The sequence below is a fragment of the Salmo salar genome, chromosome ssa04 (genome assembly GCF_905237065.1).
Source record: "Salmo salar chromosome ssa04, Ssal_v3.1, whole genome shotgun sequence".
Taxonomy (NCBI): Eukaryota; Metazoa; Chordata; class Actinopteri; order Salmoniformes; family Salmonidae; genus Salmo; species Salmo salar.
In genome coordinates this window covers 60,057,839-60,077,057 of record NC_059445.1, presented here as the reverse complement: position 1 = coordinate 60,077,057, position 19,219 = coordinate 60,057,839, and the positions used below count along the sequence as shown (strand labels likewise).

The following is a 19,219-nucleotide window of genomic DNA, read 5'->3' as shown; positions in this document are numbered from 1 at the left end:
CATCTACCCACTCCCTGTCCTCTCCACATTCAGATAGAGTAGTATTTTTTTATGAGCAAGTGGGTCCAACTTGAAAGAGGGTTTATTTGAGAGTTAGATTGTTGGTGAATAAAAGGATACCAGAGAGGAATCAAAAATGTGTTCAGTCAAAATAGATTTTGTACTGTGTTTTAAATTGACTCATCTCAGCACTCAACATTAATGCATTGAATTGTAGTGGTTTCAGAATAATCGTGACTCTTTTGAAAAACACCAGTGGTGCAGGAGGCCTTATGTTTATCTCCAACTCGTTGTAAGCATGTGTCATGGGATGACCTCACTGCAGTACGTGTGTGGGTGTCAGGAAAAGCTCTCTACTTCTCTTGTCCAGCTCTCTACACACACACCACCAACTTTAAACCCCAGATAATATCCTGCTAACTGCTCTCTAGTAACACAGGAGTTACATAAGCACTGATACTAGCATTGTACGGCGTAAACTGTCTGTGCCAGATGCATTTTGCCAAACTAGGCTACCTGTACAACTTCGCTCAGACCATTAGAGTCTAGTACACAAGCCATCTTAATTTAGAATACAACACATCTCCTCTGTAGCTCAGTTGGTAGAGCATGGCTTTTACAACGCCTGGATATTTTGGGGTTTGATTCCCGGGACCACCCAGATGTAAAAAATTGATGCACGCATGACTGTAAGTCGCTTTGGATAAAAGCGTCTGCTAAATGGCATTATTATTATTATTATTATTATTATCATTATTACATTAACCAGCAATTAGTAAAATAATCTGTGCCTGAGTTAATGGGCTGTAGTATCTGGAGTAGAGATAATAACATTTTAGGCTTAAGATCAACTTTGACTCATTCTTAATTTCTCGATCTAAATTAGAATATTGTGCAGTTAAAGATAACCTATGACCTTGTGGAACAGTGTAGGTTCCGTCCCTCTCTTCTTGCCCTAACAGAGGGGGGGTACTTTTATAAGCAAGACATTTTAGTTCTAAAAAATATATAAATCAATTGTAAACATTTATTGAATTTTCTTTTCACTTTGACACTTTTTTTGTAGATCAGTGAAAAAAAATCACAATTAAATCCATTTCCATCCCACTTTCTAAATCAACAAAATGTGTAAAGAGCAAAGGTTGAGTGAATACTTATGATAGGCACGCACTGTAAAGGCGTCCACATACTTCCCAGCTGAAACAGTTCGGGAGAGTTCGTGCCTATATTATGACGACATTTTTTTCAGGTCGCAGTTGTAAATGAGAAATTGTCCTCAACTGGCCTACCTGGTTAAATAAAGGTGGAAAGAATTATAATAAAATAAAAAAAAGTGATGTTTTTGTTTCGGTTGTTCGGGGACACAACTTTTTTTCTGGAGGCAAGCCAAAGTTCAGAGCCGAAGTCTACACCCCTTCGTTGGTGATTGGCCAACAGTATGGATTCTTTGAGCGACTAAGATCTCCTCGGAAAAAAAACGTCAAAATGAATGACATATTATCTTAGGTTATTTCTGACTATTTTGAGGAAGTTTATACTGGCTATGGCGTCTCAAAATGGCCAAACAGTACTATTGCCGCTTTTCCCTCATTTTTCAAGCGAAGGTCTTTTAAGGGAGTATGCAAGCACACTCGTTCGGTTCGGCTAGGCACCAGCCGAACTGAAGCATGCTGACACATTAAGATCTGGCCTGGTTACTGGGGTTACCCTCATGAGCAGCCTGTCATTGGACTGTCCTTGTGTGAGAATGTTCCTCATTCCCCTCGCTGCCTGCACTCTTAGAAAAAAAGGTGCTATCTAGAACCTAAAAGGGTTATTTGGCTGTCCCCATAGGATAACCCTTTGAAGAACCCTTTTTGCTTCCAGGTATAACTCTTTTGGGTTCAATGTGGAACCTTTTCCACAGAGGGTTCTGCCTGGAACCAAAAAGGGTTCTCCTATGGGGACAGCTGAAGAACCCTTTTGGAACCCTTTCTTCTAAGAGTGTGCTTCTCCACTTCCTTTGATGAGGGAAGAGCTTATCCCTGCCTCCTCCCTCCCTCCTTTCTCTCTTCCTTTATCCCTTCATCCTCACCCCCTGCTTTGTCTCAGGGGCTATAGTGGCTACGTATGGCCACCCCCTGCTGCATATGCACACACAATTCCTGTAGCCGTCAGAGGTAGACCGTGGGCACGCCGCCTGCCCGATGAACCACTGTACCTGCTACCGTCAGGCAGTGTTGTTGTCATGGCAACCCCGTCATCAGCTGTCAACACACTGGGTGCTTCAGGTTACCATGGGTACAGGAGCTCGGAGCCACAATGGTGTATAACCTGCCCAGATTAAGGCAGCACCTGGTCCAAGGTTACGTAACGGCAGCATCGCATTAGTGGAAACCAAGACTGATTTCAGGGCAGACTTTCATTGTAGCTAGATATGTTTGAGTCGTGTCAGGGACAATTTTAGCCAACCCTAACCCTTTTCCTAACTTTAACCTAATTCTCCTAACCTGCCACGTCAATTCTCCTAACCTGCTACAAAAAGTAACTTCTGCTCTTCAAAACTGGCAGACCCGCCCTGAGAACAGTCTTGGTTTCCCCTAATGCGATACAGCTCAAAGCAGACTTGAAAAGTGTCCATTGCACTGGGCAAAGAAATACTGTAGCTCATTATAGGTCTCCTCTCACACATGGTCAGACACAATTCAAATGTTCACAAAATTCTCCTAACCTGCTACGAAACATAACTTCTGTTAGTCAAAACTGGCATAACCGCCCTGAGAACAAAATTACCTGTAAATGTCGATCTCGTTTTAATGTGGAACTTCCGCGGTCCGGATTGAATCTAAGCCAAGGTCTCTTTGAAGGGAGCACATTGCTTTACAGTGTCTTCAGAGAGTATTCATGAATTTTAATTTGTATTTTAGATAAGTATTCAACCCCCTAAGTCAATACATGTTAGAATCACATTTGGCAGCAATTACAGCTGTGTCTTTCTGGGTAAGTCACTAAGAGCTTTGCAAACCTGGATTGTACAATATTTGACTATTATTCTTTTTAAAATTCTTCAAGCTCTGTGAAGTTGATTGTTGAACATTGGTAGACAGCCATTTTCAAGTCTTGCCATAGATTTTGAAGCCGGTTTCAATACTAACTAGGCCATTCAGGAACATTCAATGTCGTCTTGGTAAGTAACTCCAATGTACAGTGCATTCGGAAAGTATTCAGACCACTTTACTTTTTCTACATTTTACATTACAGCCTTATTCTAAAATGTATTAAAGTGTTTTTTTTTCTCATCAATCTATACAAAATACCCCATAATGACAAAGCAAAAACAGGTTTTTAGAAATTTTTGCATATACAAAAAAATAATAAAGAAATAAGTATTCAGACCCTTTACTCAGTACTTTGTTGAAGCCACATTTTTTGCAGTATTACTTTAGTGCCTTATTACAAACAGGATTCATGTTTTGAAATGTTTTCCTTCTTTTCACTTATGTATGTATTGTGGAGTAACTACAATGTTTTCTCAGTTTTCTTCAATAACAGCCATTTAACTCTGTAACTGGTATAAAATCACCATTGGCCTCATGGTGAAATCCCTGAGCGGTTTTGTTCCTCTCCGTCAACTGAGTTAGGAGGGACGCCTGTATCTTTGTAGTGAGTAGGTGTATTGATACCATCCAAAGTGTAGTCAATAACTTCACTGTGCTAAAAGAGATATTCAATGTCCGCTTTTATTTTTTTACCCATCCACCAATAGGTGCCTTTCTTTGCGAGGCATTGGAAAATCTCCCTGGTCTTTGTCATTGAATCTGTGCTTGAAATTCACTGCTCGACTAAGGGAATTTACAGATAATTGTATGTGTGGTGTATAGAGATGAGGTAGTCATTAAAAAGTCATGTTAAACACCATTACTGCACACAGAGTTAGTCCATGCAATTTATTATTTACATTTTAGTCATTTAGCAGACGCTCTTATCCAGAGCGACTTACAGTAGTGAATGCATACATTTCATTTCACACATTTTTATTTTAAATTAAACACCATGCTGGCGTTGCAAACACCATGCTCTACCAACTGACTTTTAAGCAACTTTTTACTCCTGAAGTTATTTAGGCTTGCCATAACAAAGGGGTTGAATGCTTATTGCGGGGGGGGCAGGGTAGCCTAGTGGTTAGAGTGTTGGATTAGTAACCAAATGGTTGCAAGATTGAATCCCTGAGCTGACAAGGTAATAATCTGTCGTTCTGCCCCTGAACAAGGCAGTTAACCCACTGTTCCTAGGCCGTCATTGAGAATAAGAATTTGTTCTTAACTGACTTGCCAAGTTAAATAAAAGTAAAATAAAAAGACATTTCAGCTTTAGATTTTTTATTAATTTGTAAAAATGTCTAAAAACATAATTCCACTTTGACATTATGGGGTATTGTGTGTAGATCAGTGAAACAAAGTAGGCAACTAGGTAGGCAACTAGATTCAGCCGCAGACTGATGGGTCAGGGGTCGGAACATAGTTATAATAATTTGTTCAATACAAATTGACCCCAACTAAACCCCAAAAGAGATTGTATTTGAAAATAGCAATAATTTCATACTTTGATTACATTGAGACACGATGACATATGTCCATTTTTTATTTGTGGGAATACTTGGTAAACAGATTTAATAAATTAAACACATTTTTAGCTGAATTCCTGGTGATTTTCTTTTTTTTTTAACCAAAACTAAAATCCTTCTAAAAACTGTAGGGGGCCAAAAAAATAACAGGTGTAGACCTTACAGTGAAATGCTTACTTACAAGCCTTTAACCAACAATGCAGTTTTAAGAAAAAATAAGTGTTAAGAAAGTATTTACTAAATTTACAAAGGGAATGTGTTGAAAGAAATAAAAGCTGAAATAAATCACTCTACTATTATTCTGACATTTCACATTCTGAAAATAAAGTGGTGATCCTAACTGACCTAAGACAGGGAATTTTTACTAGGACTAAATGTCAGGAATTGTGAAAAACTGAGTTTAAATGTATTTGGCTAAGGTGTATGTAAACTTCCGTCTTCAACTGTACATTTTACATATACATTTTGCATACACATTTTACATACATGGTACTTTTATATAAAGTAGTCACATAACAATAATACTTTACCAAACATACGTAAACTCTTTAAACTCAACCCTCAGCCACTCTCAGCCCATCCCACCTATCACCATGGACCACCCTCGTTTGGTTTCCATGTGCCATATTTTTTTCAATTGTGCTGTGATGTTTTACATAATTTTTTTTTACCTTTCTAATCGTATAGTTTCCACAGATTGTGAGCTAAAGATGAAAACCTTTCCTACAAGTATTATTATATTATTTATTGACTAAGTATGGCTTTCGAAATCGCCCAACACTGCTATTTGTAAGGTTAATTTTAATTGCATGTTGTGATTTTTTTAACCATTCCTGAACCTGTGACAAGAAACAAGCTAAATAGGAGCAATACCTGAATAAATTATGTGTTGATTCTGTCTCTTCGTAGCAAAATCTACAGAGCTGAGATTGTTGTATGCCCCATATATATAGCATTCTGTTGGTGGCAAGAATTTTATACACTGCTCAAAAAAATAAAGGGAACACTGTAAACAACACAATGTAACTCCAAGTCAATCACACTTCTGTGAAATCAAACTGTCCACTTAGGAAGCAACACTGATTGACAATAAATTTCACATGCTGTTGTGCAAATGGAATAGACAACAGGTGGAAATTATAGGCAATTAGCAAGACACCCCCAATAAAGGAGTGGTTCTGCAGGTGGGAACCCCAGACCACTTCTCAGTTCCTATGCTTCCTGGCTGATGTTTTGGTCACTTTTCAATGCTGGCGGTGCTATGCACATACATTTTCGCCTCACAACATTGAAGTGTTAGAGGCCTCCAGTTTTTAAAATGGACTGGATCATTATACTTACCACCAGGGTCCTGTTTTAGTAGTAATGAAATCAGACCTTTTTGTTGAGTACCTGAAAGTCTACCATTTGTATAAGAGGAATTAGAACATGCTAATAATGGATCTTTGAGTACATCAAAAAAGGTCTGATGTACCTCTACTGGTATACCATCAAGCCCTGGTGTTTTTACAGACTGAAAAGATTTTATTGCCTCAAAACGTTCCTCTTCTGTAAGTTGGCCTTCACACAGGTCTTTCTGTACATTTGTTAATTTTACATTATTATTATTATTATTATTATTAGGAAAGAAATCCTTACAGTTAACCTCATTCAGTGGAAATGGAGGAGACTGCATAATCATGGATAACTCCATCATTTGTAATGAGTTTCTGTAAAAAGAAATTGGTAGAATTTCTATGTTGAAGATTTTCCATCCATTTCGCTTTATTTTTGTAATACATTACACTTGATCGTTCTTGAATAAGCACCTCCATTTCTTTTTGTTTTTCCTCTAACCTATGTTGTGCCTCTATAGTACAGTTTCCATTACCATCTACCTGTGCTGTTACTTCCTCTATTTCCTTTATTAGTCTAATCTCTTTTCACCAAAACTGCTTTTGTTTTAATGATGAGTATTGTATTAAATGGCCTCTAAAAGTACATTTGAAAGTGTTCCATACAATAAGGGGATCTGCTGTACCTAAGTTGTGCAATTTTGTTTTATATATTAAATGTAGTACACGTTAATATAAACCACATGGAACATTTAAAACATCCGGTTTTGACAGGTGCATACTCTGTGACTTCTAGGAAGATTTTAACCCACTTAACCCCAACACTTCTCCAAGTTTTCACATTATTATTTATTTCTTATGATTAATGATTCATTTTAAGGTAAAAAAAAAAAAAAACACAAAAACCTGTCCCTCATTTTAAGGTCAACCCTGTTACGTGAACTGAACTCTTATTTTAATATGGTGAAACTATTCCTTTTAAAAACAAAACATTCGAAAGGAACTTTGAACATCTAATAGTCAAATCTACTATTTTGGGCAATTTTCTGGTGTTTTTTGGTGGAAACCTGAGCAGGTCGAGCATAACATGTCAACACCGTTACCAATTGACAGACATCTCTGCAGAGGGCGAGTATTTATCAGACACTTCTCATCTGATTTGTTGCTTTTCTTTTCTTTTTTGGGTTGAGTGGACCAGGACCATTGGAACAACAGAAAGAGGACATACTGTATCTTGCAGTCAAGTTTGCATTTAGGAGCTTCTAAATTAATGTGGTATTTCACATTTCAAGTAGTTTCTTTTGTCTTTTGTTGGTTTCTCATCAGTCAAGTAAGGATTTCAGAATGGTTGTATACAGTCTTTACAAAGCATTGTACTTTTAGCAGTGATAGTCAATATAACAACACTTCAAATGGGATTTTTCCACTAGGTCTCTGAGCCAAGTTGCTATGGGGACTAGCCCCAATGTGACACTTGTAGTATAGTAATCACATTAGGACTAGATCAAGGGCCTCATTAATATTTTTATTGCAATATAAGATTGAATTTAAACTGTTTGACATTGCATTTTTAATCAATCCAGGGGCTTCACCTTTGTTAGCTCACCAAGAAAGGGCTATTGTATGGAACTAGATTTTCCCCTATGTAAACATATTAAATCTCCCGTGGTATCTACTGTTGATACAATGGAACAACATGAGAGCTCTGCCAGGCTCAAGTGCGAGGACTAGATTTCATAATACACTCAACGCTTGGTAGAGTGCCTATACACAACTAAAAGAGCCATAATGGAATGGTGGCAGAACAATGCTCAGGATCCCCCACAAGTGTTAGGAAACTCCCCCATTTTGGATCCCAAAGGGTGGCTGGTTCACTCATCCCCCAGAAAAAATTGGTTACGAAACAAGCATTTGTTTCATTATGGCAACTTTTCTCCTCCGCTGAACTGATTAATGACTGAGCGAAAAGCCTAGGCGGCCAAACTGATAGTAATTACATGAGAGCCGTTGATTGTGACAGTGTTCAGTCAGTGGAGCAATTGGAACGTGGAGAATTAACAGGCCTGTTTCAGGCCAAAGTACAGCCAGACAGATTTCCTCTCTGGGATTGGTTAAAGCTGGTAAATAGAGGGAATTTCATCAGACAGTCAAATTAATTGATATATGAGGTAGGCCTAATTATTCAAATGAGAGCTGATCATTGAGGACTGTAGGACCATAGGCTGGTCTCATTGGAGTATGATAGCTCAAGGAAGCTTGATGGGGACATTACAGCCATAACCTACCACTCTCTCCCTCTCTCTGATTCAGTCTCTCTCAATCTCTATGGTATATGACTGTTATATCTGGTTGCTATAATCACCCTATACCTTCTTCCCTCTATTCCTCCCACGCTTTGATCTCTCTTCCTTCCTGTTATAACTCCTCCATTTTCCTTTTTTTCTCTCCTACAGTAACTGCCCCTTCTCCCTGGCGGCTGCCCTGGCACGGGCTACAGTAGACAGTGTTCTGCAGAGTGACCTCTCCACCTACCACGTCCAGAAGACTGTTGAGGATGGAGTAGACCCTTTCCCCCGTGAGTCCCCTGTCAGCCAACGCCTGACATGCATAATCAGGTCATGTACTGACTTAGCTAGGCTACTGTATGGACACAGTTACTTTTTATACAATATATTAGCTTAAATTCAAAGCCTTTGTCAGTTTAGGTGTTGTTTCAATCAACACCATGGACAAATGAGAAACATCACCATTTGTATACTCAGCTAATACTTAGCATTAAAACAGTTGCTCTTCCTGGCTCACTTTTTCATACCACAGTTTGATGTCATCCACTGTCACTTAGAATTCCATTTACTTTGTTAGTGACAAAATAAAGCACTCTGTGGAGCGAACAAGCGAGAGCAGAGGTCTTTTAGAAGAGAAGGAAACAGCAGTCTAAATAACCCTGCAACACTCCTTTAAGATCTGTGTTTTTGCCAGGGAGAGAGAGAAAGAGGCAGAAAGAGAATGCAGGGGAAATATATATATATATATATATATATATATATATATATATATATATATATATATATATATACACACACACACACACACACACACACACACACACACACACAGTTGAAGTCGGAAGTTTACATACACCTTCGCCAAATAAATTTAAACTCAGTTTTTCACAATTCCTGACATTTAATCCTAGTAAATATTCCCTGTCTTAGGTCAGTTAGGATCACCACTTTATTTTAAGAATGTAAAATGTCAGAATAATAGTAGAAAGAATGATTTATTTCAGCTTTTATTTCTTTCATCACATTCCCAGTGGGTCAGAAGTTTACATACACTCAATTAGTATTTGGTAGCATTGCCTTTACATTGTTTAACTTGGGTCAAACGTTTCAGGTAGGCGTCCACAAGCTTCCCACAATAAGTTGAGTGAATTTTGTCCCATTCCTCCTGACAGAGCTGGTGTAACTGAGTCAGGTTTGTAGGCCTCCTTGCTCGCACATGCTTTTTCAGTTCTGCCCACAAATGTTCTATAGGATTGAGGTCAGAGCTTTGTGATGGCCACTCCAATACCTTGACTTTGTTGTCCTTAAGCCAATTTTGCCACAACTTTGGAAGTATGCTTGGGGTCATTGTCCATTTGGAAGACCCATTTGTGACCAAGCTTTAACTTCCTGACTGATGTCTTGAGATGTTGCTTCAATATATCCAGATAATTTTCCTGCCTCATGATGCCAACAACAAACCAAAAAAATCTCCATCCTCCTCACTGTGCGTGGGGTCAATGTAGACACACGTCCTCTTCCAGGCAGATTGTTAACATCTCCAGTTACTTTAAACTTCTGGAAATAGGCATTTTCAACCATTGAGCTATTTTCTTATAGCCATTTTTGTCACACATAATTACTGTATTCTTGGGTCTTTCCCATAGTGATGGATGACTATGGGAACTTGGCCTGTGTGTCACCTCATATTTATACCCCAGTGAAATAGGAAGTCATGGCTTACCACTTAAGTGTTCCTAGTCACTCAGGTGAATTTAAAAACGTTAAATATTAATTGGAATATACTTAAGTTAGATTTTACTTTTAGAATTTCTAGGGGTGCCAATAATTGTGACACATATGTTCATAGAAAAATATTTATTTCACTTTTTCACATTTATTTTTTTCAATCATTTTACTTCAATTAAAGGTTTGATTTTTGTAAATCATTTGAATGAAATACCAAGAGGTTAAACAGCAAAGAGTTTTATTTTCACAGCCCATTTTGCTCATATTTGCCAAGGGTGCCAATATTAGTGGAGGGCACTGTATATATGATTTTGGCTCAAGTAATTTGTGTGACGAGGTTGCTGTCTTGGGACGGAGGGTGGGTTGGTGAAAGCCATAATGAGAGTGGGTAAGAGGTGGTAAGAATGGAGGATACCAGTCAGCCTGGCCGTTTAGCCCCAAGGCAGAGGAGAGACACACAGACAAACACACACACGCAGAGCTCATACTGCTCCCTGACAGGGTTCTGGGATGGGAGGTTAAATTTAACTACAGAGCCTGGGGAGCTAGGGAGAGGAGGAGAGGAATGGAGAGAAAGGGAAGAAAGGAGTGTGAGGAGTGGAGGGTGGAAAGAACAAGTCCTTAGTTCCACTAAGTGGAGCAGAGAATTCATTCAACATGACGTCGTCCAGATATCCATTGCAGGGGGCTATGGAATCTTAAGGCTCTTACGATGAATCTATAGGACTCTATAAGAAGCATCAGATCTTCTCAAGAGGAGTCAGTTCCCCTACTATCCTGTAAGTTACTAATGAACAATTAACCCTTTGCAACAAAGAGCCCGTCCTCCCCAATTAAGGTGCCACCAACCTACTGTGATGGGAACATCACACATTAAGACGTTTTAAAACGTACAGAAATAACAAACATCCACATTGAAGCTGAACTGAATGTTTGATGAGTTCCGTTCAAATGCGGCAGATACAGTAGTTTAGCGTTTACTGCAATGGCTCAGTAGCCGAAAGGTCGCTGGGTGGAATAAGCGAGCCGACAAGGTGAACAATCTGTCGATGTGCCTTGAGCAAGGTACTTAACCCTAATTTGCTCCAGGGGCTTCGTACTACTATGGCTGACCCTGTAAAACAACACATTTAACTATATACAGTACCAGTCAAAAGTTTGGACACAACTTGTAGAATAATAGTGAAGACATCACAACTATGAAATAACACATATGGAATCATGTAGTAGCCAAAAAAGTGTCAAACAAATTCTTCAAAGCAGCCAACTTTTGCCTTGATGACAGCTTTGCACACTCTTGACATTCTCTCAACCAGCTTCATGAGGAATGCTTTTCCAACAGCCTTGAAGGAGTTCCCACTTATGCTGAGCACTTGTTGGCTGATTTTCCTTCATGCTGTGGTCCAACTCATCCCAAACCATCTCAATTGGGTTGAGGTCGGGTGATTGTGGAGGCCATGTCATCTGATGCAGCACCATCACTCTTCTTGGTCAAATAGCCCTTACACAGCCTGGAGATGTGTTTTGAGTCAAAGCGCAAACCCAGATGGGATGGCGTATTCCTGCAGAATGCTGTGGTAGCCATGCTGGTTAAGTGTGCCTTGAATTCAAAATAAATCACTGACAGTGTCACCAGCAAAGCAGCCCCATACCATCACACCTCCTCCTCCATGCTTCACGGTGGGAACCACACATGCGGAGATCATCCGTTCACCTACTCATCCGTTCACCTACGGCTGAAACCAAAAATCGCACATTTGGACTCATCAGACCAAAGGACAGATTTCCACCAGTCTAATGTCCATTCCTCATGTTTCTTGTCCCATGCAAGTCTCTTCTTCTCATTGGTGTCCTTTAGTAGTGGTTCCTTTGCAGCAATTCAACCATAAAGGGCTAATTCACACAGTCTCCTTTGAACAGTTGATGTTGAGATGTATCTGTTACTTGAACTCAGTGAAGCATTTATTTGGGCTGCAATCTGAGATGCTGTTAACTCTAATGAACGTATCCTCTGCAGCAGAGCTAACTCTGGGTCATCCTTTCCTGTAGCGGTCCTCACGAGAGCCAGTTTCATCATAGTGCTTTATGATTTTTGCGACTGCACTTGAAGAATTTTTAGAAGTTCTTTCAATTTTCCAGATTGACTGACCTTCATGTCTTAAAGTAATGATGGATTGTCGTTTCTCTTTTCTTATTAAAGCTGTTCTTGCCATAATATGGACTTGGTTTTTTACCAAATAGGGCCATCTTCTGTATACCACCCCTACTTTGTCAAAACACAGCTGATTGGCTCAAACACTTTAAGATGGAAATAAATTCCACAAATTAACTTTAACAAGGCACACCTGTTAATTGAAATGCATTCCAGGTGACTACCTCATGAAACTGGTTGAGAAAATGCAAAGAGTGTGCAAAGCTGTCATCAAGGCAAAGGGTGGCTACTTTGAAGAATATAAAATATATTTTGATTTGTTTAACACTTTTTTGGTTACTACATGATTCCATACGTGTTATTTCATAGTTTTGATGTCTTCACTTTTATTCTACAATGTAGAAAATAGTACACATAAAGAAAAACCTTTGAATGAGTAGGTGTGTCCAAACTTTTGACTGGTACTATATAAACTCAGCAAATAAAGAAACGTCCCTTTTTCAGGACCCTGTCTTCCAAAGATAATTAGTAAAAATCCAAATAACTTCATAGATCTTCATTGTAAATTGTATAAACACTGTTTCCCATGCTTGTTCAATGAACCATAAACAATTAATGAACATGCACCTGTGGAACGGTTATTAAGATACTAACAGCTTACAGACAGTAGGCAATTAAGGTCACAGTGATGAAAACTTAGGACACTAAAGAGACCTTTCTACTGACTCTGAAAAACACCAAAATAAAGATGTCCAGGGTCCCTGCTCATCTGCGTGAACATGCCTTAGGCATGCTGCAAGGAGGCATGAGGACTGCAGATTTGGCCAGGGCAATAAATTGCAATGTCTGTACTGTGAGACACCTAACACAGCGCTACAGGGAGACAGGACAGACAGTTGATCGTCCTCGCAGTGGCAGACCACGTGTAACAACACCTGCACAGGATCGGTACATCAGAACATCACACCTGATGGACAGGTACAGGATGGCAACAACAACTGCCCGAGTTACACCAGGAACTCACAATCCCTCCATCAGTGCTCAGACTGTCCGCAATAGGCTGAGAGAGGCTGGACTGAGGGCTTGTAGGCCTGTTGTAAGGCAGGTCCTCACCAGACATCACCGGCAACAATGTTGCCTATGGGCACAAACCCACCGTCGCTGGACCAGACAGGACTGGCAAAAAGTGCTCTTCACTAACGAGTCGCGGTTTTGTCTCACCAGGGGTGATGGTCGGATTTGCGTTTATCGTCGAAGGAATGAGCGTTACACAGAGGCCTGTATTCTGGAGTGGAATCGATTTGGAGGTGGAGGGTCCGTCATGGTCTGGGGCGGTGTGTCACAGCATCATCGGACTGAGCTTGTTGTCATTGCAGGCAATCTCATCGCTGTGCGTTACAGGGAAGACATCCTCCTCCCTCATGTGGTACCCTTCCTGCAGGCTCATCCTGACATGACCCTCCAGCATGACAATGCCACCAGCCATACTGCTCGTTCTGTGTGTGATTTCCTGCAAGACAGGAATGTCAGTGTTCTGCCATGGCCAGTGAAGAACCCAGATCTCAATCCCATTGAGCACCTCTGGGATCTGTTGGATCGGAGGGTGAGGGCTAGGGCCATTCCCCCCAGAAATGTCCGGGAACTTGCAGGTGCCTTGGTGGAAGAGTGGGGTAACATCTCACAGCAAGAACTGGCAAATCTGGTGCAGTCCATGAGGAGGAGATGCACTGCAGTACTAAATGCAGCTGGTGGCCACACCAGATACTAACTGTTACTTTTTTTGACACCCCCCCTTTGTTCAGGGACACATTATTCAATTTCTGTTAGTCACATGTCTGTGGAACTTGTTCAGTTTATGTCTCAGTTGTTGAATCTTGTTATGTTCATACAAATATTTACACATGTTAAGTTAGCTGAAAATAAATGCAGTTGACAGTGAGAGGACGTTTCTTTTTTTGCTGAGTTTATATATGTAATCTATTTACACTGAGTGTACAAAACATTAAGAACACCTTCCTAATATTGAGTTGCACCCCCTTTTGCTCTCAGAACAGCCTCAATTCGTCCGGGCATGGACTCTTCATGGTGTCAAAAGCGTTCCATATTGACTCCGTTGCTTACCACAGTTGTGTCAAGTTGGCTGGATGTCCTTTGGGTGGTGGACCATTCTTGATACACACGGGAAACTGTTTAGTGTGAAAAACTCAGCAGCATTACATTTAAGAATATAATCATAGTGTTACTCCTCACAGGCAAACAAAAGACAGGGGTTAGCCAGGGGAGAGAGACATGAGAGGGTAGGTGTGCAGACAATAGGTGACCTATTCCCATGACATCTGGTAGGAGTGCAGTCTGCAGCACACAGACGGAGACAGCGTGGAAGAGAAAATGTCAGCTGTCCCCTCCGGGAGACCCAGCCGGAGAGATCACTTCTCATGACATCCTCTTTTCCCATCCTTCCTCCATCTCTCTGTCCTTTTCCCCAGCCCCCAACCCATTTGCCAGATGGCCTCTCTTGCCCACTTGTCCTTAATTCCACTGGAACCATCTTCTCTCTTCCATTGAGCTGTTTCCCCTTGTATTCCCCGTGTAAGGCCCCAATGTTAGCTTACATGAGTGGCTTTGGGTTGGTTCAAGTGTGACAGATCTCAAGTATGGAAAACAGGGGTTCCCAGACTAACGGGTCATTTGGGACTGAATGCACACAAGTGTGCGTGTGTGAGAGAGGGCACACATTTGGGCATAGGAGCACATTGCTGTGCCTTTCTTTGATTACTTGTGTGTGGTTGCATGTCAGACAACAGGTCTCACATTCAGGTAGCCTAGCAGCAGGTGGCCTAGTGGTTAGAGCTTTGGACCAGTAACCAAAAGGTTGTTGGATCGAATCCCCGAGATGACAAGGTTGTAAATAACAATTAGTTCTTAACTGACTTGCCTAGTTAAATAAAAACATGCGTGTATATTATTCAGCACATTCTTTTCATGTGACTATATGCATCTGTTTGCCATTCTTTTCACCAGTGCACCAATGCATCCATGTGTGTAATGTGTAGTGTGTAGTGTGTAATGTATAGTGTGTAGTGTACTGTATGTGTATGAGTCTGTGGTTTGATCACATGCCGTTTGTGTGTTTGTTCATGCGTGTCGTCTTTTAGAGATTGAGTCGGTGGCATTTGCCAGGCTCATTTTCAACAAACTGTGTGAAACATGCTGCCTGTGGCTGAAAGACTTCCCTTACCGCCGCCGGCCTCAGCCCTACTACGAGACCTCCATCCACGCCATCAAAAACATGCGCCGCAAGATGGAGGACAAACATATCGTCATCCCCGACTTCAACACTCTCTTCAACATACAGGTAAGCATGAACAGAGTAGTCATTAACCACAGGTCTAGCATCAGTTCAACATAGAGGTAAGCATGAACATAGTAGTCATTAACCACAGGTCTAGGATCAGTTCAACATACAGGTAAGCATGAACAGAGTAGTCCTTAACCACAGATCTAGGATCAGTTCACTCTAGCATGGTTAATGAGGATAGAAGATTTCAACCACAGATCTAGGACCAGATTACCCTTCAGTTCTAACCATAACCATTAGGGGGATGTGGATTAAACTCTTTAAATGAAATGACCATTGAAGTGGTGTTTCTGGTTAAGCATAAGAAGAAAGGGTGGGAAAGGAGGGCTCTAGTACTACTATAGTCCTGCCCTATGGCTTCTCCCTAGTGGCCTTAAAAGTGCTTACTCTAAAAGAGCTCTCTGGAAACCCCAAGACACACGGCATATGAGCACAAAATCAATACATTGTTCTTGGCCCCACTCATAACATTACCCTCCTATCAAAGATGGACTTCAGGATTTATGTCCTTGTTTGAATGTTTCTTGGCAACGTTTGGCCTAAAACTTGATGCAGGAACAATAATACACAGTATCACCATGTGATATAGCGCATTTCAATTCAGGAAATAACCGGACATTTCTATTCCAAATTCTTCTCTTCAAAATCATTGTCCACTGGCTAAAAAGAGACTACTTCATTCTTCTGTGTATATCAGCTAATTAAGAGACTAAGTGGGTTAACCCAGTGTGTAAACCCAGTAGGCTAGTCCGGTGGGCTAATCCAGATGCCCTGCAGGGAAGCTACCATCTCACTTCACTATAGGGAGAAGATCAATAAAACTCCACTATCCAACGTATTCCCAATACAGCCCCAATGAGAGCAGTAAATAATAACACATTAGGTGGCTGCCAGTGAATTAAATGCTTCTAATAGCATTATTGGCCATAGTGCTCTAAATGAAGCAGAACAACACACCTTAACAGCCCCCCCCCACACACACACACACACACACACACACACACACACACACACACACACACACACACACACACACACACACACACACACACACACACACACACACACACACACACACACACACACACACACACACAAGTCTGATAATAGTATGTTTTCTGAGCCACACAGAGTCAATCAGATCTGTCATTGAAATCCTATCCTTATTGGTTTGCCAGTCATCCCAAATGATTATGGACACTTCCCTCACATCCCTTCTGAACCAACCGACCAATGAGACATCCCAGACAGGCAGACGCACCAGCTCAAAGATCCTCATATAATGACATAATTATTCCGTCGGATCAAATGTTTATCCATTCTATTAAGTGTGCTAGTGGTGGGTAACCCGGCTAATTGGCATTAAACCCCAGTTAATTAAAGCATATGGATGAGTGGAGACACAAACCGGTTATATTTGGATTTGCATATTCGCGACGAGGCACTACACATGCCATTCATGGGAAACGCACAACATCATGAGAGTGACACACAACTATGCTGTATACGCAATGGTAATTTAGAATTTACTATGACCAGTTAAGTTTGTTTATGGAACCTTGTTGTAAAGATGATTGAGATTGGACAGATGAATGCTTTGCATTGCTTCATACTCTGATGTTTACAAAGCATGAGAGTCACTATACATGAATCACCATCATGTTAGAACAAGTGATGACTCCAATGAAGGGAAGAAATATTGAAGCTATATGACATTGCAGGTCATACTGTTTTAACCTTTAACCTGTGTGTTTGTGTTTTCAGGACCAGGAGGAGCAGGCCTTCTTCGCCGTGTTCGATGGCCACGGGGGCGTGGACGCTGCCATCTACGCCGCCAACCACCTCCACGTCAACATGGTGCACCAGGAGTGCTTCAGCCAGGATCCAGGGGAGGCCCTTTGTCGCGCCTTCAGAGTCACCGACGAACGCTTCATTCGGAAAGCAAAAATGGAGGTAAGGGCTCAAACATTGGCCACATTAATCTTGAAGGTTTAACTTCAATACTGCTGGTATTGTAGAACTGCAGAGAGGCAGGTTAGTTCAAATGTCTAAGCATTTGTTATTACTGTTCAGAATTTGCTTCTAATAGATGTAACATTTCTGTGAATCATAGTAAACAGTTATTACTGTACACATGTTTGTGTGTTTGTGTGTGTGTGTGTGTGTGTGTGTGTGTGTGTGTGTGTGTGTGTGTGTGTGTATGTGTATGTGTACGTGTACGTGTGTGTGTGTGTGTGTGTATGTATGTGTACGTGTGTGTGACAGAACCTGCGCTGCGGCACCACAGGGGTGGTGACCTTCCTGAGGGGGCGGACCCTGTACGTGGCCTGGCTGGGGGACTCTCAGGTCATGCTGGTCAAGAAGGGCCAGGCCGTGGAACTGATGAAGCCTCACAAACCTGACAGAGAGGTAATGCACACAGACACACACACTTAATCACTGTTCACTTCACACACAGGCGCTGACATCACTTGAGCAGAGATGTCTGTCACATATCCAAGCACATAGCGTTAATAGCATCTTTCTCTCTCCCTCTACAGGATGAGAAGCAGCGTATTGAAGCTCTGGGAGGCTGTGTCATCTGGTTCGGCACATGGAGGGTTAATGGCAGCCTGTCTGTATCCAGAGCCATAGGTACACCAACAATCACCATATGCCTTATACAATTACCATATATAGTACAATATACAGACTGCAGCTGCTGTACCATGCCTGTTGCTGAGTCCCCCCTGGACTTCCTCTAACCGGGGGGGGGGGGTGTTTTACCTTGGTCACCGCCAGCGTGAATGAGAGGAGTATTGACAGAATTGAGAGGTCAGCAAGGGGTCGGAGTATGTCGTGTAGGTGTGTCCTGCAGAGAGTGCGTATGTGTGCCTGCATACTTAGCAGAAGGCCCATAATCAGTCTAAACTATTTGGGTGATTATGCGTGCGCCAGAGCATAGAGGTCATGACAGAGTTTAATGGGCCACAGCCAAAGGCCAGCTGACACAGAGCTGAGTGGGAGACAGCAACCCAGAGGTGGGGGTGAGGGTTGCCTGTACCTATATGCATACACAAGTGTACGTAACCAGTCTGATTTCCCAGCAGCTATTTAAATCTTAATGGGATTAGATGGAACAATCTCACAGCTCCAATACTACAACATCACTGGCATCAACATAGGAATTCACTGTAAAGACTGCCTTAGAATCCATCCTGTACCTATTCACATACACAACAGGGCTGGGGTCATTTCAAATTGAAGTCATTCTATTCAGGAAGGGATTTTCATTTTTAAATAGCTTAGATGTACTTTTTTCAATTATTGAGTTGGAATTTCAGTTAACTGACCTTTTTTTACCCCTTTTTCATGGTATCCAATTGATAGTTACAGCCGTGGGTCCTCCGAAACACAACCCAACCAAGCCGCACTACTTCTTGACACAATGCCCACTTAACCCGGAAGCCAGCCGCACCAATGTGTCAGAGGAAAACACCGTACAACTGGTGACCGTGTCAGCATGCACTGCACCCTGACTGCCACAGGAGTTGCTAGTGCGCGATAGGACAAGGACATCCCTGCCAGCCAAACCCTTCCCTAACCCGGACGACACTGGGCCAATTGTGCGCCGCCCCATGGGTCTCCCGGTCACGGCCGCGACAGGGCCTGGACTCGAACCCAGAATCTCTAGTGGCACAGCTAGCACTGCGATGCAGTGTCTTAGACCACTGCGCCACTCGGGAGGCCACTGACCTCAATTCTAATTGACCTCAAGCA

At 41.5% G+C, this 19,219-nt stretch overlaps 1 protein-coding gene across 1 annotated transcript in view; it reads left to right on the top strand.

Moving 5' to 3' along the window:
- The window catches only part of LOC106603465 (protein phosphatase 1E), a 94,098-nt gene that overhangs the window by 70,001 nt on the left and 4,878 nt on the right, over positions 1–19,219 (top strand). The window contains exons 2-6 of the mRNA XM_014197187.2: positions 8,391–8,512; positions 15,258–15,457; positions 17,225–17,413; positions 17,726–17,869; positions 18,001–18,094. Of these exons, the coding sequence (XP_014052662.1) occupies positions 8,391–8,512; positions 15,258–15,457; positions 17,225–17,413; positions 17,726–17,869; positions 18,001–18,094 (749 nt within the window). The remainder of the gene's footprint in view (positions 1–8,390; positions 8,513–15,257; positions 15,458–17,224; positions 17,414–17,725; positions 17,870–18,000; positions 18,095–19,219) is intronic.